A 17816-nucleotide genomic window follows, 5' to 3' on the forward strand; every position below is an offset into this window, starting at 1 on the left:
CCAAACCCCTTGCCCCAATTCCAGCATTACCCCATCCAGGACTGCCAGCTCTCCGCGATGGAGGGGAGGGCAGGAGTGGAAAGACCCCCTCCCCTTTCTCCTGCCCACCCCACCTCTTCCCCTCCCCGCTGCCTCCAACCCACACCGGTGGGCTCGTACCATTCCCAGCTGAACCCCACCCACCGGAGCTGCGACGAGACTGGCGCAGAGGGGTCCCCCTTCAGAGGGACCCCAAGGAGGGTAGAGGGGGCGGCTCTCCTGTCCCACTGAGCAGCGATGGAGGGTGCTGGGCTCCTCGCGGCGGAGCCTGGCGGGACCCCGCGGGCCGGATGAGCGGAGGCGGCAGCTGGTTGACCGAAAGTCTGGGCTGGAGGAAACGCCCTTGCTGTAAGGGCGGCGGCTGGCGGTGCAGCATGGGTGCGGTGGGCAGGGTGGGCCTCAGCAAGGGGGGAGGCTGGGAGAGCGCCACAGGGGGAGGGCGGGGAGAGGCAGGGAGGGAGGGAAGCGCAGGGGGCGGCTGGGGCAGCTGGGTTGGAGGCGGCTGCGCAGATCGCGATACGGCGGTGATCTGGACCTGCAGGGACCAAAGGAACGACGTCAGCGCCGTGGCGTGTACCCCAACGGCGTCCGGCACCCCGAAGCCTTCCCCTCACCTCATCCTCTTCCTCGCTGCTGCTCTTCTGCTCCTGGGGGGACGAGCTGCCTTGGGCGGGGGCCGGGCTCAGGCCCTCCTGTTCAGCCTCCCACTCCTGCAGCACCTCCTCCAGGTTGAACCGCCGGCGGTAGCTGACGAAGAAGGTTTTCACCTGCGCCACCGTCTTATTGCTGATCACCTCGGCGATGGCTTGAAAGTCTTTGCCGTATTTCCGGATGGCTGACCGGGGAGTGCAGGGGGGAAAGGAGAAAAGCCAAGGTTGAACAGGACAGCCTGTTCATGCACCGACCAGCAGAGCGTGGCTTCCCCGTCTCTTGTGTTGAAGAGGACAGCGCCCTCCGTCAGAACTCGGGGACAAAGCCTCCCTGGTGCCCCCAGGGGGAAAGTGCTGCTTATTGATCCTACTGGGTGGGTGGGCTAGAGCCACCCCCCAAAAAAAAATCTTCCTAGGGAAAACTCACCCTGCACTGCCAGCAGCTGCTCATCGGTTGTCCAGCGGGAATTGAACTTGATGTTAGTCTGCAAAATTACAGGTTTGAATTGAATCTCGGAGGGGGGGGGCATGCACCAGAGCACTTCGGTATCCCAAAACCAGGAAGGCACTGCCCCCCCCCAAATCCTCTGTCCAAATATTGCCCCCAACTCAGTTACACAAATACTACGGCACGAATAGAATTTCTATAGCTTCTAAATTTATTTCTGCATCCACGTTTATTATTTTGATAAGTAACAGAAAGCGGTGAACATGTCTAATACTCCCTCCTCCTCCTCCTCTTCCTCGTACAATAACAACAACCCTGCGAGGTGGGTAGACGGAATTAATGGCACAAAGCGTCCCAGTCTGCTTTCAAGCGTAAGGCGGGACTAGAAGTCATGGTCTACCGATGATTGGCCCAAAGTCTTCCAGTCGGCTGTCATGCCTAAGGCGGGACTAGAATTTACAGTCTCCTGGCAATTGGCCCAAAGTTCCCAGTCATCTTTTGTGCCTAAGGCAGGACTAGAACTCATTGCCTTCTGGTGATTGGCCCAGAGTTCCCAGTCTTTCATACCTAAGGCGGGATTAGAACTCAGTCTCCTGGTGATTGGCCCAAAGTTCCCAGTCTTTTGTGCTTAAGGCAGGACTAGAACTCATTGCCTCCTCGTGATTGGCCCAGAGTTCCCAGTCTTTCATACCTAAGGCGGGACTAGAAGTCACAGTCTCCTGGTGATTGGCCCAAAGTTCCCAGTTGTCTTTCATGCCTAAGGCGGGACTAGAACTCATTGCCTCTTGGTGATTGGCCCAAAGTCTCCTGGTTGAATGTCACACCTAAGGCGAGACTAGAACTCACCCCACCTAGTTTCCAGCCTGGAGCCTTAACCAGGCTAAACCAAAATGGCTCCCTTACTCTTAAATAAACACAAGTAATATTCCGCCTGTTACACTACCTATTTTGGGGAGCACAAAGTTGGACCCCTGGGGTTCCCGCATCGACACACAGGTGAACACTCACCTCCGTTGGGCGCAGTTTATGTATCCCTTCGCCTAGTGCCTGCTTCATGCTGCTGTTGATCTGTTTGATGCTTTGCACCTAGCACAAAAAGGATTGGGGGGGTCTCAGAACGGGGTTTCCAAGTTTGGGGGCAGGAAGCACCCCACAAGCTTAAAGGATGGGAGGAGGAGACCCAAAAGGAGCTGGAGATAAAACTACCAACAACCTAGAAGTAAGAAGAAATTTCCTGATGGAACAATTAACCAGTGGAACTCCTTGCCACCAGAAGTTGTGAATGTTCTCCAACACTGGAAGCTTTTTAAGAAGAGATTGAACAACCATTTGTCTGAGGTGGTGTAGGGTTTCCTGCCTAAACGGGGTTGGACTAGAAGACTTCCAAAGGTCCCTTCCAACTCTGTTATTCCATATTGTTCCGTTCCATTCCATTCCATTCCATTCCATTCTATATTCTATTCTCTACATATTCTATTCTATTTTAGTCTATATTCTATTTTATTCTAGTCTACGATTCTATTCTGTATTCTATTCTCTACTTCTTATTCTATATTCTACCATATTCTTTTCTCTACTTGTTCTGTTTTGTTCTATTCCTATTCCTATTCTCTCCTCTCCTATATCCTATCCTATCCTTATCCCTATCCCTATCCTATTCTATCCTATCCTATCTCCTATCCTATCTCCTATCCTATCCCTATTCTATTTTTCCTATCCTATCCTATATCCTATCCTATCCCTATCCCTATCCCTATCCTATTCTATCCTATCCTATCTCCTATCCTATCTCCTATCCTATCCCTATTCTATTTTTCCTATCCTATCCTATATCCTATCCTATCCCTATCCCTAATCTATTTTTCATATTCTATTCTATTCTATTCTATTCTATTCTATTCTATTCTATTCTATTCTATTCTATTCTATTCTATTCCATTCCATTCCATTCCATTCCATTCCATTCCATTCTTCTATTCTATTCCATTCCATTCCGTTTAAACTCAGCTTCTCTCCTGCGCCACTGTTCACTTTAGCAATCCTCGGCTGCCGAAGACACCATTGAAAATAAGGGCCCTGTTCAAATAAAATTTAAAAAAAAAACAAAAACTGCAAGATTTTGGGGATTGGACTTGATTGATTGGACTGGGTACCTGGCGTTTGAGGGAAACCAGCTGAGAGTCCAGATGGCGCAAGGTGAGCACAGCCATGTCAGGGCTGGTGGAGAGGCCCGTGATGCCTTCTTGGCTCAGGTACATGCCCTTCGGAGGGCGCCGGCGGGCACGGAGAGGGTGGTGCCGATATTGGGGTAGCTGCACTTCCTTCTTCATTGGCCCAGGTTTGCTGCTGGGGGGCTTCGGATAACTAGGCTGAGGGGGGGGGAGAGAGAGAGAGAGAGAGAGAGACCCACCTCTGGGTCTTGATCCAGTACAGGTAGTCCTCAATTGACGAACAAAACTCTGTCGCTAAGCGAGAACCTTTGCAAAGTGAGTTTCACTCTGTTATACAACCGTTCTCGCCGCATTCGTTGGATTAAGTTAGCAACTCAGTTGTTAAGTGAATCCGGCTTTGCCTCCCGCCCTCCCCACATTGACTTTTGCTGTTCGGGAGGTCACAAAAAGGGGGACATTGCAACGTCATAAATATGAGTCAGTTGCCAAGAGTCCTGGAATTTTGACCCCGGGAGACGCTGCGGGGCTCGTGAAAAACGGCCATTTTCTTCCGGGCTATTGTAACTTCCAACCGTCGTTAAACGGAAAGTTGTAAGTCGAGGACCTACCTGTATTGGTACCCTGCTGGACCCCGGCTGCGTGGTCGAGCCTTCCCGGTCCCTTACCTCCTTCTTGGGATCCATGGCATCAAATTCCCCTTCGCTGGCCTGCCGTGCGTCTTCTAATTCATCATTGCTGTGGGGAAAATGTGGCACTTTTGAGTGGAGTCTTCTCCAGCCACCCCAGACCTTCTCATCCTAGATCCTGTTTCCATCTAAATGGGGGTTTATCCTAGTTTGTTTCGCACTTCTCAGACGCAACTTCCCATAAAAACACCTCTTTGTGGTTGGCCTGTTTCTTCATCTGCGTCCTTTCCCACTCACTCTCTTTCTCTCTCTCTCTCTCTCTTCCACACGCACACACACTTTTTCTCATTCTTTCTCTCACACATACTTTCTTTTTTTTCTCCCCTCTTTCTTTCTCCCTCTGGCTCCCTCTTTCTCTCCCACACATGCACTTTCTTTCTCTCTCTCTCTCTCTCTCTCTCTTCCACACACACACACACACACACACACACTTTTTCTCATTCTTTCTCTCACACATACTTTCTTTTTTTCTCCCCTCTTTCTTTCTCCCTCTGGCTCCCTCTTTCTCTCACACACACACACTTTTTCTCTTTCTCACTCTCTCACTTTTTCTCACATACTTTATCTCTTTCTCTTTTTCTCCTGTTTCTTTCTCCCTCTTCCTCTTCCTCTTTCTCTCTGTCTCACACACACACTTTTTCTCTTTCTCACTCACTCTTTCTCTCTCACACACACTTTCTCTTTTTCTCCCCTTTCTTTCTCCCTCTCACTCCCTTTCTCTCTTCCTCTTTCTCTTACACATGTACACTTTCTTTCATTCTTTCTCTCTCTGACACACACTTTTTCTCTCTCACTCTCTCACTCTTTCTCTTTCTCCCTCATAAACACACTTTCTCTTTTTCTCCCCTCCCTTTCTTTCTCCCTCCCTCTTGCTTCCTCTTTCTCTCTTCCTCTTCCTCTCACACACATACACTTTCTCTCTCTTTCACTCTGTCCCTCTCTCTCTCTGACACACACACTTTTTCTTTCTCACTCTCACTCTTTCTCTTTCTCACACACACACTTTCTCTTTTTCTCCCCTTTCTCCCTCTCCCTCCCTTTCTCTCTTCCTCTTTCTCTCACACACCTACACTTTCAGTCTTTCTCTCTCTGACACACTTTTTCTGACTCTCACTCTTTCTCCCTCACACTTTTTCTTTTTCTCCCCTCTCTCCCGCTTGCTTTCTCTTTCTCTTTTCCCCTTTCTCTCACACACATACACTTTCTCTCTCTTTCACTCTTTCTCTCTCTGATATACACACTTTTTCTCACTCTTTCTCTCTCACACACATTCTCTTTTTCTCCCCTTTCTTTCTCCCTCTCGCTTCCCCTTTCTCTCTTCCTCTTTCTCTCACATACATACACTTTCTCTCTTTCACTTTCTCTCTCTGAATCACACTTTTTCTCTTTCTCACTCACTCTCACTCTTTCTCCCTCACAAACACACTTTCCCTTTCTCTTTCTCCCCTCTTCCTTTCTCCCCCTCGCTCCCTCTTTCTCTCTTCCTCTTTCTCTCACACACATACACTTTCTCTCTCTTTCTCTCTCTGTCTCTCTCCCCCTCTCTGACACACACACACTTTTTCTCACTCTTTCTCTTTCTCTCTCACACACACTTTCTCTCTTCCGCTTTCTGTCAGCTTTGGAAGCCCCAGAAGCTTCCACGCTGCCAACTTCTTGCGCTTGGGAAAGTAGGAGGGGGTGATTTGATAGAGCGATTTTTGTTAGACATAATAGCATTCTTCTTTTCGGTCAAGGTCAGGGTGTCCCTGCATCTGGAGGAGGAGTGGTTGCAGTGGGGCCTCAAGTTGGGACGGATGGGGATTGGGCCTTGTGAGGGACTGATGGGTGCAGGGGCTGGATTTGGGGTTTTGATTTATTGAGGGAAAACCTGGAACTCTCAGATTCGGGTTTTTCCCAGATGTGCCAGTATACCTATTCCAATAAATGAAGATTTTGAGATGAAGCTTTTCTCTCTTTCTTTCTCTTTTTCTCCCTTTTCTCCCTCTCCCTCCCTCTTCCTCTTTCTCTCACATACACTTTCTCTCTCTTTCACTTTCTTTATCTCTCTCTCACACACACACTCTTTCTCACTCTTTCTCTCACACACATATTTTCTCTTTCTCTCTCTCTTTCTCTTTTTCTCTCCTCTTTCTCTCTTGCTCCCTTTCTCTCACACACACATACACTTTCTCTCTCACACACACACACACACACACGTTTTTCTCTTTCTCATTTTCTCTTTCTCTCTCGCACACTTTCTCTCTTTCTCTTTTTCTCCCCTCTTTCTCCCACTCGCTCCCTCTTTCACATACACTTTCTCTCTCTCTCTCACACACACACACACACACTTTTTCTCACTCTCTCACTTTCTCTCTCGCACACTTTCTCTCTTTCACTCTTTCTCTTTCTCACACAAATACTTTTTCTCTTTCTCACTCTCACTCTTTCTTTCTTTCTCTCTCACACACATACTTTCTCAGTTTCTTTTTTTCTCCCCTCTTTCTCCCTCTCGCTCCATCTTCCTCGGTCTGTCTCTGAAACACATACACTTTCTTTCTCTTTCTCTCTCTCTCACACACACTCACATACACTTTTTCTCACTCACTCTTTTCTCTGCTCTTGCTCCCTCTTTCTCTCTTCCTCTTTCTCTCTCTCACACACACTCTCTCTCTCTCTCTCACACACACACACACAGAGCCCTGAAGAGCTGCATTTGGGCTGCATTTGATTCAGGAGACCTTTTTTGGGGGCAAGGGGATTTGACATAACCTTCTACAAAGCCCCCAAGCAAACTCCTTCCTGTGCCCTGTGGCAGACTAGATCCCTTTACTGGATCACCTGTCGTCTTTTTCCTTCCTGCTGAGCAGCTTTCGGGCTTGCCTATCCATCACGCTTGTCCGACTTCTGGTCTTCTTCCAAGAGTAGTAATATTTCACCAGGCTGGGGATTAACTTGTCAGGAAGCTACGTGAGATGGATGGAGAGAGAGAGAGAGAGAGAAATTGGTGCATCGGTTGGCAAGTGATGATCCAGTCAGCCTTATCCGGAGATGTCTATGGTCAAGAAATCCAGCTTCTAAACCAATGTTTCTCAGCCTTGGCCGCTGGACGATGTGTGGACTTCAACTCTGCTGGCTGGGGAATTCTGGGAGTTGAAGTCCACACATCGTCCAGCGGCCAAGGTTGAGAAACACTGTTCTAAGCTTTTGTATAATAATCAACCCTCAGTAAAGGGCTCACTGGATCCACACTTTTGTCCCCAATTTGTGAGTTTGGCTTCTCACACAATGCAATTAAAATGACTTCAGTTGCCAAGCATCTGAGCTTTGATCACATGATGATGCTACAGGGATGCTACAACGGTCGTTAAGTGTGACAGATGGTCTTAAATCCCTTTTTTTCAGTGCCGTTGTAACTTTGAACGGTCACTAAATGAACAGTTTGTAAGTTGAGGACTCCCTGCAATTGAAAACATCTCGTTCACACGTTCATTTTTGCCACTAATTTTTTTTTCTTTTTTTCTTTTTTTTATAGAATCAAGTTATGTCAATCAACTTCATTGGCTATCGTTATGTCAAGTTCCATCAATCAACTTCATTGGCTACCGTTATGTCAAGTTCCGTCAATCAACTTCATTGGCTACAGTTATGTCCAGTTATGTCAATCAACTTCATTGGCTATCATTATGTCCAGTTATGTCAATCAACTTCATTGGCTATCATGTCAAGTTATGTCAATCAACTTCATTGGCTATCGTTATGTCAAGTTCCATCAATCAACTTCATTGGCTACCGTTATGTCAAGTTATGTCAATCAACTTCATTGGCTATCATTATGTCAAGTTATGTCAATCAACTTTATTGGCTATCGTTATGTCAAGTTCCATCAATCAAGTTCATTGGCTACAGTTATGTCCAGTTCCGTCAACCAACTTCATTGGCTATAGTTGTTATGTCAATCAACTTATTGGCTATCTTTATGTCAAGTTACGTCAATCAATTTCATTGGCTAGTTATGTCAAGTTATATCAATCAATTTCATTGGCTATCATTATATCAATCAACTTCATTGGCTATCATTATGTCCAGTTACGTCAATCAACTTCATTGACTATAGTTGTTATGTCAATCAACTTATTGGCTATCGTTATGTCAAGTTACGTCAATCAACTTCAATGGCTTAAGTTATGACAAGTTATGTCAATCAATTTCATTGGCTACAGTTATGTCAAGTTATGTTAATTAACTTAATTGACTATCATGTCAAGTTACATCAATCAACTTCATTGGCTACAGTTATGTCAATCAACTTCATTGGCTACAGTTATGTCAAGTTATGTCAATTTCATTGGCTACAGTTATGTCAAGTTATATCAATCAACTTCATTGGCTATCATTATGTCCAGTTACGTCAATCAACTTCATTGGCTATAATTGTTATGTCAATCAACTTATTGGCTATCGTTATATCAAGTTACGTCAATCAACCTCAATGGCTTAAGTTACGCCAAGTTATGTCAATCAATTTCATTGTCTACAGTTATGTCAAGTTATGTTAATTAACTTAATTGGCTATCATGTCAAGTTACATCAATCAACTTCATTGGCTACAGTTATGTCAAGTTACGTCAATCAACTTCATTATCTATCATGTCAATCAACTTCATTGGCTATAGTTATGTCAAGTTATGTCAATCAGCTTCATTGGCTGGCGGATAAGAAAGAGAAGAGTAAGGTGGTTTAAACCCCATCCTACCACCGGGTGAGGCCGAATGGGGCATTTATTTACCATCTGCTGGATGCGAGCAAAACTTTTCCCGTGGAAGCTGAAGGCTTGCTCAAACAGGACTTTGTCCTCCACCGTCCATTCATCGGGGAACGGCGTGAAATTGGCTAAATCAGCCAGCGACTTCTCCACGTCGTGTTTATGCCACAATAGCATCCCCAAAGCCTGTTGAAAGAAAAAAAGAGATTTGAGACCGTGGATGTGGACGTGGAAAAAAAAATCTGTTTCTCCCAAGCCTGAAGAGGTGAGAATCCCTTTAAAAATAAGTTTCTAGTCCCCTGTGGGAAAGCTGAACTTGAAAAGGAGAAAGATGGGCCCCGATCCAGGGAAGTTTGGCTGGGCTTTTAATGCTATTTTTCTTTGTTTACCTGTTCGATGTTGTAGCCATGCTTTTCCTTGGCCATGGCAATATATTTGTCCACTAGGGGGAGAAAGAGAGCAAAGTCAGACTCTGGAAGGGGGGGGCGGAGCAATAACCGGAATAAATGAGAGAGGTAATCCTTGATTTATGACGGTTCGTTTCGTGACCGGGGAAAAAAGTCACTTTTCTTCAGAGCTCTTGTAAAGGGACCCAGATTTTTGGCAATATGCTTGATTCCGTAAGCTGCTCAGAGAGGGCACTAAAATATTTTTAAAGCGGTATACGGTTAGTCCTCCACTTACGACAGTTCATTTAGTGACTGTTCAAAGTTACGACATCACTGGAAAAAAGCGACTTGTGACCGTCTTTCGCAGTTAACAACCTTTGTCGCACCCCCACGATCGTAGTGATCAAAATTCAGATACCTGGCAACGGGTTCGTACTTACGACCGTTGCTGGGTCCCCCAAGGTCACGTGATCTCCCTTTTGTGACCTTAAGCCAAGCCAGTGGGAAGCCAGACTCGATTAACAACCTGGTTAACTTATCAACTGCCGTGATTCGCTTAAGAATTGTGGCGAGAAAGGTTCACAAAATGGGGCAGAACTCAACAACATAAATGTCGTGGCTCCATGGTGGCCATAAGTCGAGGACTACCACCTGTATATAAAAGGCTTATTGCAATTGTCAGAAGGTCGCAAAAGGGAATCACGTAACCCCGGGGCACTGCAACCGTCATAAATACGAGTCAGAGGCTGAGTGTCCGAATTTTGATCACCCGAAGACAGGGATGCGGTAACGGTCCTTAAGTGTGAAAAACGGTCACAAGTGACGTTTTTCAGCGCCGTTGTAACTTCGGGCGATCACTAAACGAACGGTTGTAAGTCGAGCGCTACCTGTATTTGACACCTCCCTCGTTTCCACCCGGAAAAAAAACCTCACAGCAATGCTGCAAAATATTTCAGCTACAACTTCTTCTCCTCCTCCATCCTTCTGGGTGTCCAAGCCCCATCCTTTTAACGGGCGCTCCTCCGAAACACCCCTGGGGACCACCGAACCCCAACACTGACCCCCCCCCGAAACCCCCAACCCTGCTTTTCAGCAAAGGCTGAACTGCCTTTCTTGCTGCCAACCCCCCACCCCCCACCCCAGCTTCCTGCACCAGCCAGATTTAAAAAAAAAAAAAAAAAAAACTGGGAGCACACGAACTGCATAATAATTGCTTCTAGAGGGAGGGAGAGGGAAGGGAGGACTGCCAATCAAAGGCTGTGGCATAGATGAAATCCCACCCACCCCCCTATCCCCCTACCCCACCCCCACCCCCTAGAAAACCTAGGGCAAGAGAGAGAGAGAGAGAGAGAGAGAGAGAGAAAACCCAACAACTATTAATTCACGCGAAGATCAAAATATCTTGGAGGAATAAGTGGGTGGGGGGGACGGACTGGAGGGGGTGGGGGGTCACAATAAGGCAAAGGCCATTGATCTGAGGCTGCCTTTCCGGCTTTTTCCACTCACATTTGGCATCCGAGACACAGTGATTGGGTGACCAAACCAACATCCCTTTTAACTCTTTATTGCTGAACCGAGCTGGACTCTCTGGGTAGACAAAAGAGGAGAAGAGGCCATTAAGGACACACATACACACACACGCAGAGAGGCCAAATCCCTCTTCCCCCAAAGGAGGGGAGGGGGGATAAAGAAGCAAGGAAGGGACGTCCCCCCCCCCCACTCACACCCCCCACACCCTCTCCTCCCCGCCTCCCCCACCTTCTTCCCTGCACTGTTTAAGCGGCCATCCCCACCCCTGCTGCTTGCTTCGGTCTTTTTTTAAAAAAATATTTTTTATTAAACAACGGACACCCCTCCCAACACACACACAAATACACACACTTGGCCAGCCTGCAAGAAGGGCCTCGACCTCCACCGCAGCCCCTTAACTAAGAAGCCAAAGGGGTTAATTTAAGGGGGGCAGGGCAGAATTTGCAAGGATGGAGAAGAGACCTGGGGGGAGTGTTTCAAGAGAGGGACCCCTTTTAAGACTGGGGGGGGGCGAGAGGGAAAGGAAAGAGGGGTGTGGGGGAAACTGCCAGGAAGGCAGTCAAGAGAGGTCAAACCCACCCACCTCCAATTCCCCTTTTCTGGCTGCCTTCCTCCCAAAAGGATGATATTTTATTTATTTAGCGTAACTTGCAATCACCGATATACAAATGTAGTTTGAATAAAGAAGGAAAGAGAAGTGGGGGGTGGGGGTGGGAAGCAGCTTTCCTAGTTGCCTGCAGTCTGGGAAAAGGAGGTGGGAGGGGGTGGTTTGTTCCTTCCCTGCTCTCCCCTTCCCCACCCCTTATTTCTCTCCCCCCCCCACCCACCCCTTTCCTTTTTACCTGGTTTGCACTCTGGAATGACTGCCTGGTAATCTGCTCCCACTCGGATCATGCTATCTGCGAAGGAACAAGAGAGGGCACACACACAAAAAAAGAGAGAGAGAGAGAAAAAAAACTCGGACCGGCTTCTCAAGTTAACGGGGGGGGGGGGGGGGAGAGGAGGGGAGAAGTGGGGGGAAGGGAGGACAACAGCTGGCTTCCTGAGGGTGCCCGGAGTTGCCAGGCAGGAGCCCAAGGGGACCCCCCCCCCGCTTCAGATGCCCAGCGCACTTCCAACATTTGGGCCCTTCAGGCATACCCCCCCCCCCCCGAAAAAAGCTTTGGCTGAAAGGGACGCGGGGTGGGGGAGGGGAGGGTTTGCAGATGTGTTAAAACAATGGCAGACCCCACCCCCGCTGCCCACAGCATGCCAAAGCCCTCACCTGAATGCCCCCACCCCACCCCCGTAGCAGGGCCAGCCCTTCCCTCCTGGAAAGAAAGTGGCATTCAGTGTTTTTACTTGCTTGGCCTGCTGATGGGAGTTGGGAGATGGGCTGGGTAGGGGCCACTTTGGGGCCCCGAGGGAGCCTTCTTTCCACCCCCTGCCCCATATTCCCCCCAAAATCAAAGCTTTGATCCCTCTCCAAAGTGAAGCAGCCAGAGGAGAGTTGGGAAAGAGCCCCTGAGGCTGGAAACACCCCCCTCCCCACCTTCCTGGTCCTTGCTTGCTGTCTTAGGGTTCCATCATACCATCCCTGAAACCCAGGCCTTTGGGCCCTGGAGAATCAAGGCCCCTTTGGGATGCCCCCCCACACCCCCAGAAAACAACAAGAGGAGAATAACTGAGAAACCTGCCAAGGCCCCCCTGTCTATTCCTGCCTCCCCCGCGCCCCCGCCAGCTGCTGTCCTTTTGATTAGTTCTTCCTTCCTTCCCTTTTCCTCCCCTTTGTTACTCCTTCCTTCCTCTTCCTTTCCCTCCCTTCCCTTTCCCTCCCCTTCATTACTCCATCTCCCTCTTCTTCTTTCCTCCCTCCTCCCTCCCCTTCTGTCCCTTCCTTTCCCTCCCCTCCCCTTTGTTACTGACTGCCTTTCTTCCTTCTCCTTCCCTTCCCTCATTAGTCCATCTCTCTCTCCTTCCTTCTCTTTCCCTCCCCTTCATTACTGTCTCACTCTCCTTCCTTCCTCCCTTCTTCTTCCTTTCCTTTCCTTTCCCTTCCTTTCTTCCCTTTCCTTCCCCTCCATTACTCCATCTCCCCCTTCCTTCCTTCCTTCTTCTTCCTTTTCTTTCCCTTCCTTCCTTCCCTTTCCTTCCCCTTCATTACTCCATCTCCCTCTTCCTTCCTTCCTTCCTTCCTTCCTTCTTCTTCCTTTCCTTTCCCTTCCTTCCTTCCCTTCCCCTCCATTACTCCATCTCCCTCTTCCTTCCTTCTTCTTCCTTTCCTTTCCCTTCCTTCCTTCCCTTTCCTTCCCCTTCATTACTCCATCTCCCTCTTCCTTCCTTCCTTCCTTCCTTCTTCCTTTCCTTTCCTTTCCCTTCCTTCCCTTACCCTTCATTACTCCATCTCCTTCCTTCCTCCTTTCCTTTCCCTTCCTTCCTTTCCCCTTCATTACTTCATCTCCCTCTTCCTTCCTTCCTTCCTTCCCTTCTTCTTCCTTTCCTTTTCCTTCATTCCCCTTCATTACTCCATCTCCCTCTTCCTTCCTTCCTTCCTTCCTTCTTCCTTTCCCTTCCTTCCCTTCCCCTTCATTACTCCATCTCCCTCTTCCTTCCTTCCTTCCTTCCTTCCTTCCTTCCTTCCTTCCTTCCTTCCTCCTTTCCCTTCCTTCCCTTCCCCTTCATTACTCCATCTCCCTCTTCCTTCCTTCCTTCCCTTCTCCCTTCTCTCTCCCTCCCTCCCTCCCTCTTTTGATATCCTTAAACAGCTGCTAAGCAGCAGCAAGATCTGGAAACATTTAGCCAATGACATGCCAAGCAGCTCCCAAGCTTTCCCTTCCTGGCACAAGGTCTCAGGAACACATGTGGGGTGTGTGTGTGTGTGGGGGGGGCAGCTGAGAAGGTTCTCAGAAGGATTCAAATTGGGGTAACCTCCAACCACCCAGCCTCTTTTTTTCCAGGATGAGTTGGGGAGGGGGGGGGAGCCATTTCAACTTCCAAACAGGTAGAGCTCCCTAGTGACTTCTAAGGGGGAGGGGGGCTCATGCAACCCGTTTCCCCTCTCTCCCTCCCCCCCCCCGGGGCACAATACCTCCTCTGCATTTCGGGGGGGGGGGGGGGGAAATCAAGGTAGGTTTGGCCACCTTTGGTGAGTGATATTTCAATGGGGTGGGAATGACTTGGCAGAGAACAGATGGGCATTGAAGCAGCTTGGGCTTGTGCTTTCCAGGCCCCTCCACCACGGAAGTACTAATTGGGGGGGTGTAGGGGGGGGGTTGGAATTTGCAAAGCTTGCCCAGAAGCCCCCCCCCTCCCCACAAAGGGATCCAGAGAAACCTGGCTGACCAAGATATGGGTGGGAGGGATGCTTAATCTACCCAGCAAAAAATCAGTCAAAAGGAGCTCGTTGGGGGGGGGGGGTGTCTTTCTCTGGCCGGTGGGCTTCCTGCCCCCCCTTCCTCCAGCAGTAGCCTTGCAAGCACGCTTCTCCCCCTCCCCAACCGAGAATCTTGGCTGCGTGAGGAACAGCCCCCCCCCCCACTCTGAGCCATGGGGAGGCTCCTTCCATCCACATCCTCTCCCTCTAGAGATGCTAAACAAAGCCAGCGGAGTGGGGGGTGGGGGGGGGTGGAGGCGGCGGTGCAGGAAGCTCTCTCCCCCCCCCCCCCCGCCCGGCCATGCCTAAAGGGGAGCAAGAGCTGAGAGGGGGGGGGGAAGGAGGACCCAATGGAGCGCTCTCAAAGCGCCCAACTTCCCAATTTTAGGCTTTGGGGAGGGAGGGGGGGAAGGATGAAGTGGTCAGCGACCTGAAGCATCCTTTCTCCTCGCCCCATTGGCGGAGCAAAGGGAGGGGGGCAAGGAGATTGCCCAAAGGGCACCCCCTGAGGGGGGGGGGGTGAGAGGGAGGGCGGTGCATTGTCTCACCCAGGCAGCCCCCAACCACGGGACGCTGGAGGAGGAGAAGAGGGGGGGGTCTGTTACAAGGCTACCCACCGCGACCCAGACCTCTGGCCTCCCCTTCTCCTACACACACACACGCCCCCCCACGCATAAACTCCGGGCCCATCTGCCTTCCCCCCCCCCCCCATGCCCATCCCCTTCTCCGCCAACCCGCCTTATTGTTATTGTTGTGGTGGTGGAAGTCGCGGAGCTCATCGGCACGCTCTTTCCCGGGCCAAACCGGGGGGGGGCTCTTTCCCAGCGCCGGGGAGAGAGGGGGGGCCCAAATCAGCCCCCACCCACCCACCCGCCGTGTGTGTCCCCCCAGATGGCCTCGCGTGGGGTGCAAAGCAGGGCGACGAGGTTCTAAGCAGCTCCCCGTCCATCATCACCCCCATTTGGTTCCTTTCCCCCCCCCCGGGGAGACTTTTTTGGGGGGGTCAGGACGGCTGGGGCCCCGGGGGCCCCGATCCTGCTCCCCTTCCTTCCCTCCGACGCCCCCCACCCACCCCACCCGTCGGCTCACCGTGCGAGTGCTCTTCCTCACTGCTCTCGTCTTCGGAATTGGGGTGGGTACCGTTGGTGGCTGATTTGGCCCGGCTCCTGGAGAGGATCCCCGATTTTTCCATGACGGAAGGCATCTTCGCTCCGGCTGCCTCTGGCTCCCACCGCCGCCCCTGCCCCGATTTCCCAATTTCAAAGCCGCTGCTGAACCATCATCCAAGGAGGGGAAAAGAAGGCGAAGTTGGGGCGGGTTAAGGAGGACTCCCCAACCCAGAAGGCCCGGCCCCCGGTCCTATCCGGCCCGGGTGGGTGGGTAGGTGGGTTGCAGCGCGCTCTCGGCTTCTCCTCGCCCCGCGCGCCGCTTCCCTTCCCTTCCCGCGTGGGATTCCCACGCGCCGCCGCCGCTGCCTTGCAAAGTTTACGGTAAACTTCCCCGGACCGGGCGCAGGCGGAGCGAGAAGAAAGAGGAGGGGGGGAGAAAGCCTCGGGGGTCGCTGAGTCCCCCCCCTCCCTGGGGGAGGGGAGATCAAGGGAGGAGGAGGGGAGGGGGGGAGGTAGGGGGCGTCGCCAAGAAGGACCCCGGATGCTCTCCCTAAAAAAAAAAAAATTACTGGGAAAAAACAGAAAGGGGGATTTAAAAGAGAGAGAGAGAGAGAGAGAGAGAGAGGGAGATCTACAAAAGTGGGGAAGGGGCTTTTCTTTTGCTCCCTGGAAGTCGCCCCCCCCCCCGAGCCCTAAATCAGCCTCGTTGCCCTTCGGGGAGAGAGAGATGCAGGAAACTTGTGCAAAGGGGAGATTGCAACTCCGAGGGAGAAAAGCCCAGTTCTACGACCCCCCCCCCTCCAACTTAACCCCCGTTTCGAGGCGGGCGGGGTCCTTGAAGCGCAAACAAAAAAAAAAAAGTTGCGGACGAGCGAGCGCTGCCCTTTTCTTCCTCCTCCTCCCCTCCCTCCCTCCTCCTTCCTCCCTCCTCTTCCTCCTCCTCCTCTTCTTCTTCTTCCTCCTCCCTCCTCTTCTCCTCCTCCTCCTCCTCTTCTTCCTCCTCTTCTTCTTTTCCTCCTCCTTTTCTTCTTCTTCCTCCTCCTCTTCCTCCTCCCTCCTCTTCTTCTTCTTCTTCTCCTCCTCCTCTTCTTCCTCCTCCTCTTCTTCTCTTCCTCCTCCTCCTCCTCTTCTTCCTCCTCCTCCCGCCGCCGCCACCAGCTCCTTTCCCCTCCCGCTCGCACAATGAGTCGCAGCCCGGCGCTCTCCCCTCTCTTTCCCTCCTCCTCCTCCTCCCCGCCCCCCCTCCCCACCCAGCCTCCACCTCTCTCTCTCCCCCCCCCCCCACTCCGCCCCTCTCTGGCTCTCCGGCTGCTGGTTGGGAGAAAGTAGATCCAGCCCCCCCGCCTGCCTTCGCACCTCCTCCTCCTCCTCCCCCCACAGACCCTTCCGCCGGCTCCTGGCTTGCACATCTGGCCAGAGGCGCGCGCGGAGGCGAGAGAGGGGGGGGAGAGAACGCGCGCGCTCGAGACGGCGCGGGAGGGAGGGAGGGAAGGAGAGAAAGGGAAAGTGGGGGGGGGAGAAAAAGGGAAAGGGGAAAAGAGAAAGAAGGGGAGGGGGAGAGAGATAGACAGCGCTCCAGATGTGCGCCTGCCCCAAGCACGGTCCAGCCGAGGGGGGACCCCATCTCTGGGAGAGCGCCCCCGTCCCCGGGGTGGGTATGCGGAGCGACCCCTTTTGCGGCGGGGGTGGGGAGGGCGAGCAAAGCTGGGGTTCCCCCTTCCCCGGGCAAAGAGGCACGTGGGAGTCGCGCTCCGGTCCTTTCCAGCCGTAGCCCCCTCCCCTTGCTTGAGAGGGGAGGGGAGATGGGGTCGACAAATAGACAAAAGCCGGCCCATCCTTCCCTTCTTCCCCCTTGCGCTCTAGACCAGGGGCAGGGGTCCTCCCTCTCTCTCTTGCTTTCCCTCCGCCGCCCCCCCAAAGAATCAAAGCCTCCCTTCCCGCAGCCCCCCACCCGATCCTGCCTGAGCATCATTCCTCCCCCCCCCATTTTAATAATAATAATAACTTTATTATTATAAGTGTATACACATTATACCCATACCACGAAATTCACCTAACACCCAAAGACCAGGTCCAATATGCATAACAATCCCCACTCCCGCCCACCACAAATTCCCCACCTCTAAACCACCCAAACATCCACCTAACAGACCAAGAAACCCCCCCCTTCCCATCTGGCTGTGGGGCAAGGGGGTGATTTCCCCCATCCACCCACCCAATGGTCCTATGGATGGAGGGGGGGGAAGTTTCTGGAGCAACTGGTCAGGATGGTGTCCCCTCCTCTCTCCTCCCCATCAAAAGCCTCTCAGGGCAATGGATGGATGGATGGATGGATGGATGGATGGATGGATGGATGGATGGATGGATGAACCAGCATTTCTCTTTTATCCTGGGTGGGGGGGCAGGGGAGAGAGAGGGTGTCTCAGAGGCTGAAATGCTGCCCTCCAGCAAAAGTTTCCCAAAATTATGGGGCAAAGGAAGGTTTGTTTGTTTTTGTTTTCCCTTTCTGGGAGAAAATTTGCAGAGGGGAAGAAAAAAAAGGGGGTGGAATTTTGGATCCAACATCTGGGATCAGCAAGGGATTGGGGTGGAGAATGTATTTCCAGAGGTGTGTAAAATTGAGGGAAGGAATTATTATAGGAACAGTTTGCACAGTTCGCAAGATATTTTTAACCTGGTTATAGCTGAAGATATGGCG

At 51.2% G+C, this 17816-nt stretch overlaps 1 protein-coding gene across 1 annotated transcript; it reads right to left on the reverse strand.

Moving 5' to 3' along the window:
* Window positions 1-220: 220 nt before the first annotated feature.
* On the reverse strand, window positions 221-15371 carry RCOR2 (REST corepressor 2). The gene is made up of 12 exons (XM_070950946.1): window positions 15099-15371; window positions 11500-11556; window positions 10634-10714; window positions 9128-9180; window positions 8763-8924; window positions 6815-6939; window positions 3974-4043; window positions 3291-3506; window positions 2146-2223; window positions 1117-1174; window positions 654-874; window positions 221-574 (listed from the first exon to the last, which is right to left on the reverse strand). The coding sequence occupies exons 1-12, from the start codon at window positions 15211-15213 to the stop codon at window positions 221-223; spliced, it is 1590 nt and encodes a 529-aa protein (XP_070807047.1). The 5' UTR covers window positions 15214-15371.
* Window positions 15372-17816: the final 2445 nt, after the last annotated feature.

Source organism: Pituophis catenifer, unplaced genomic scaffold, assembly GCF_029215685.1.
Source record: "Pituophis catenifer annectens isolate HBS135680 unplaced genomic scaffold, rPitCat1.0.hap2 SCAF_10, whole genome shotgun sequence".
Taxonomy (NCBI): domain Eukaryota; kingdom Metazoa; phylum Chordata; class Lepidosauria; order Squamata; family Colubridae; genus Pituophis; species Pituophis catenifer.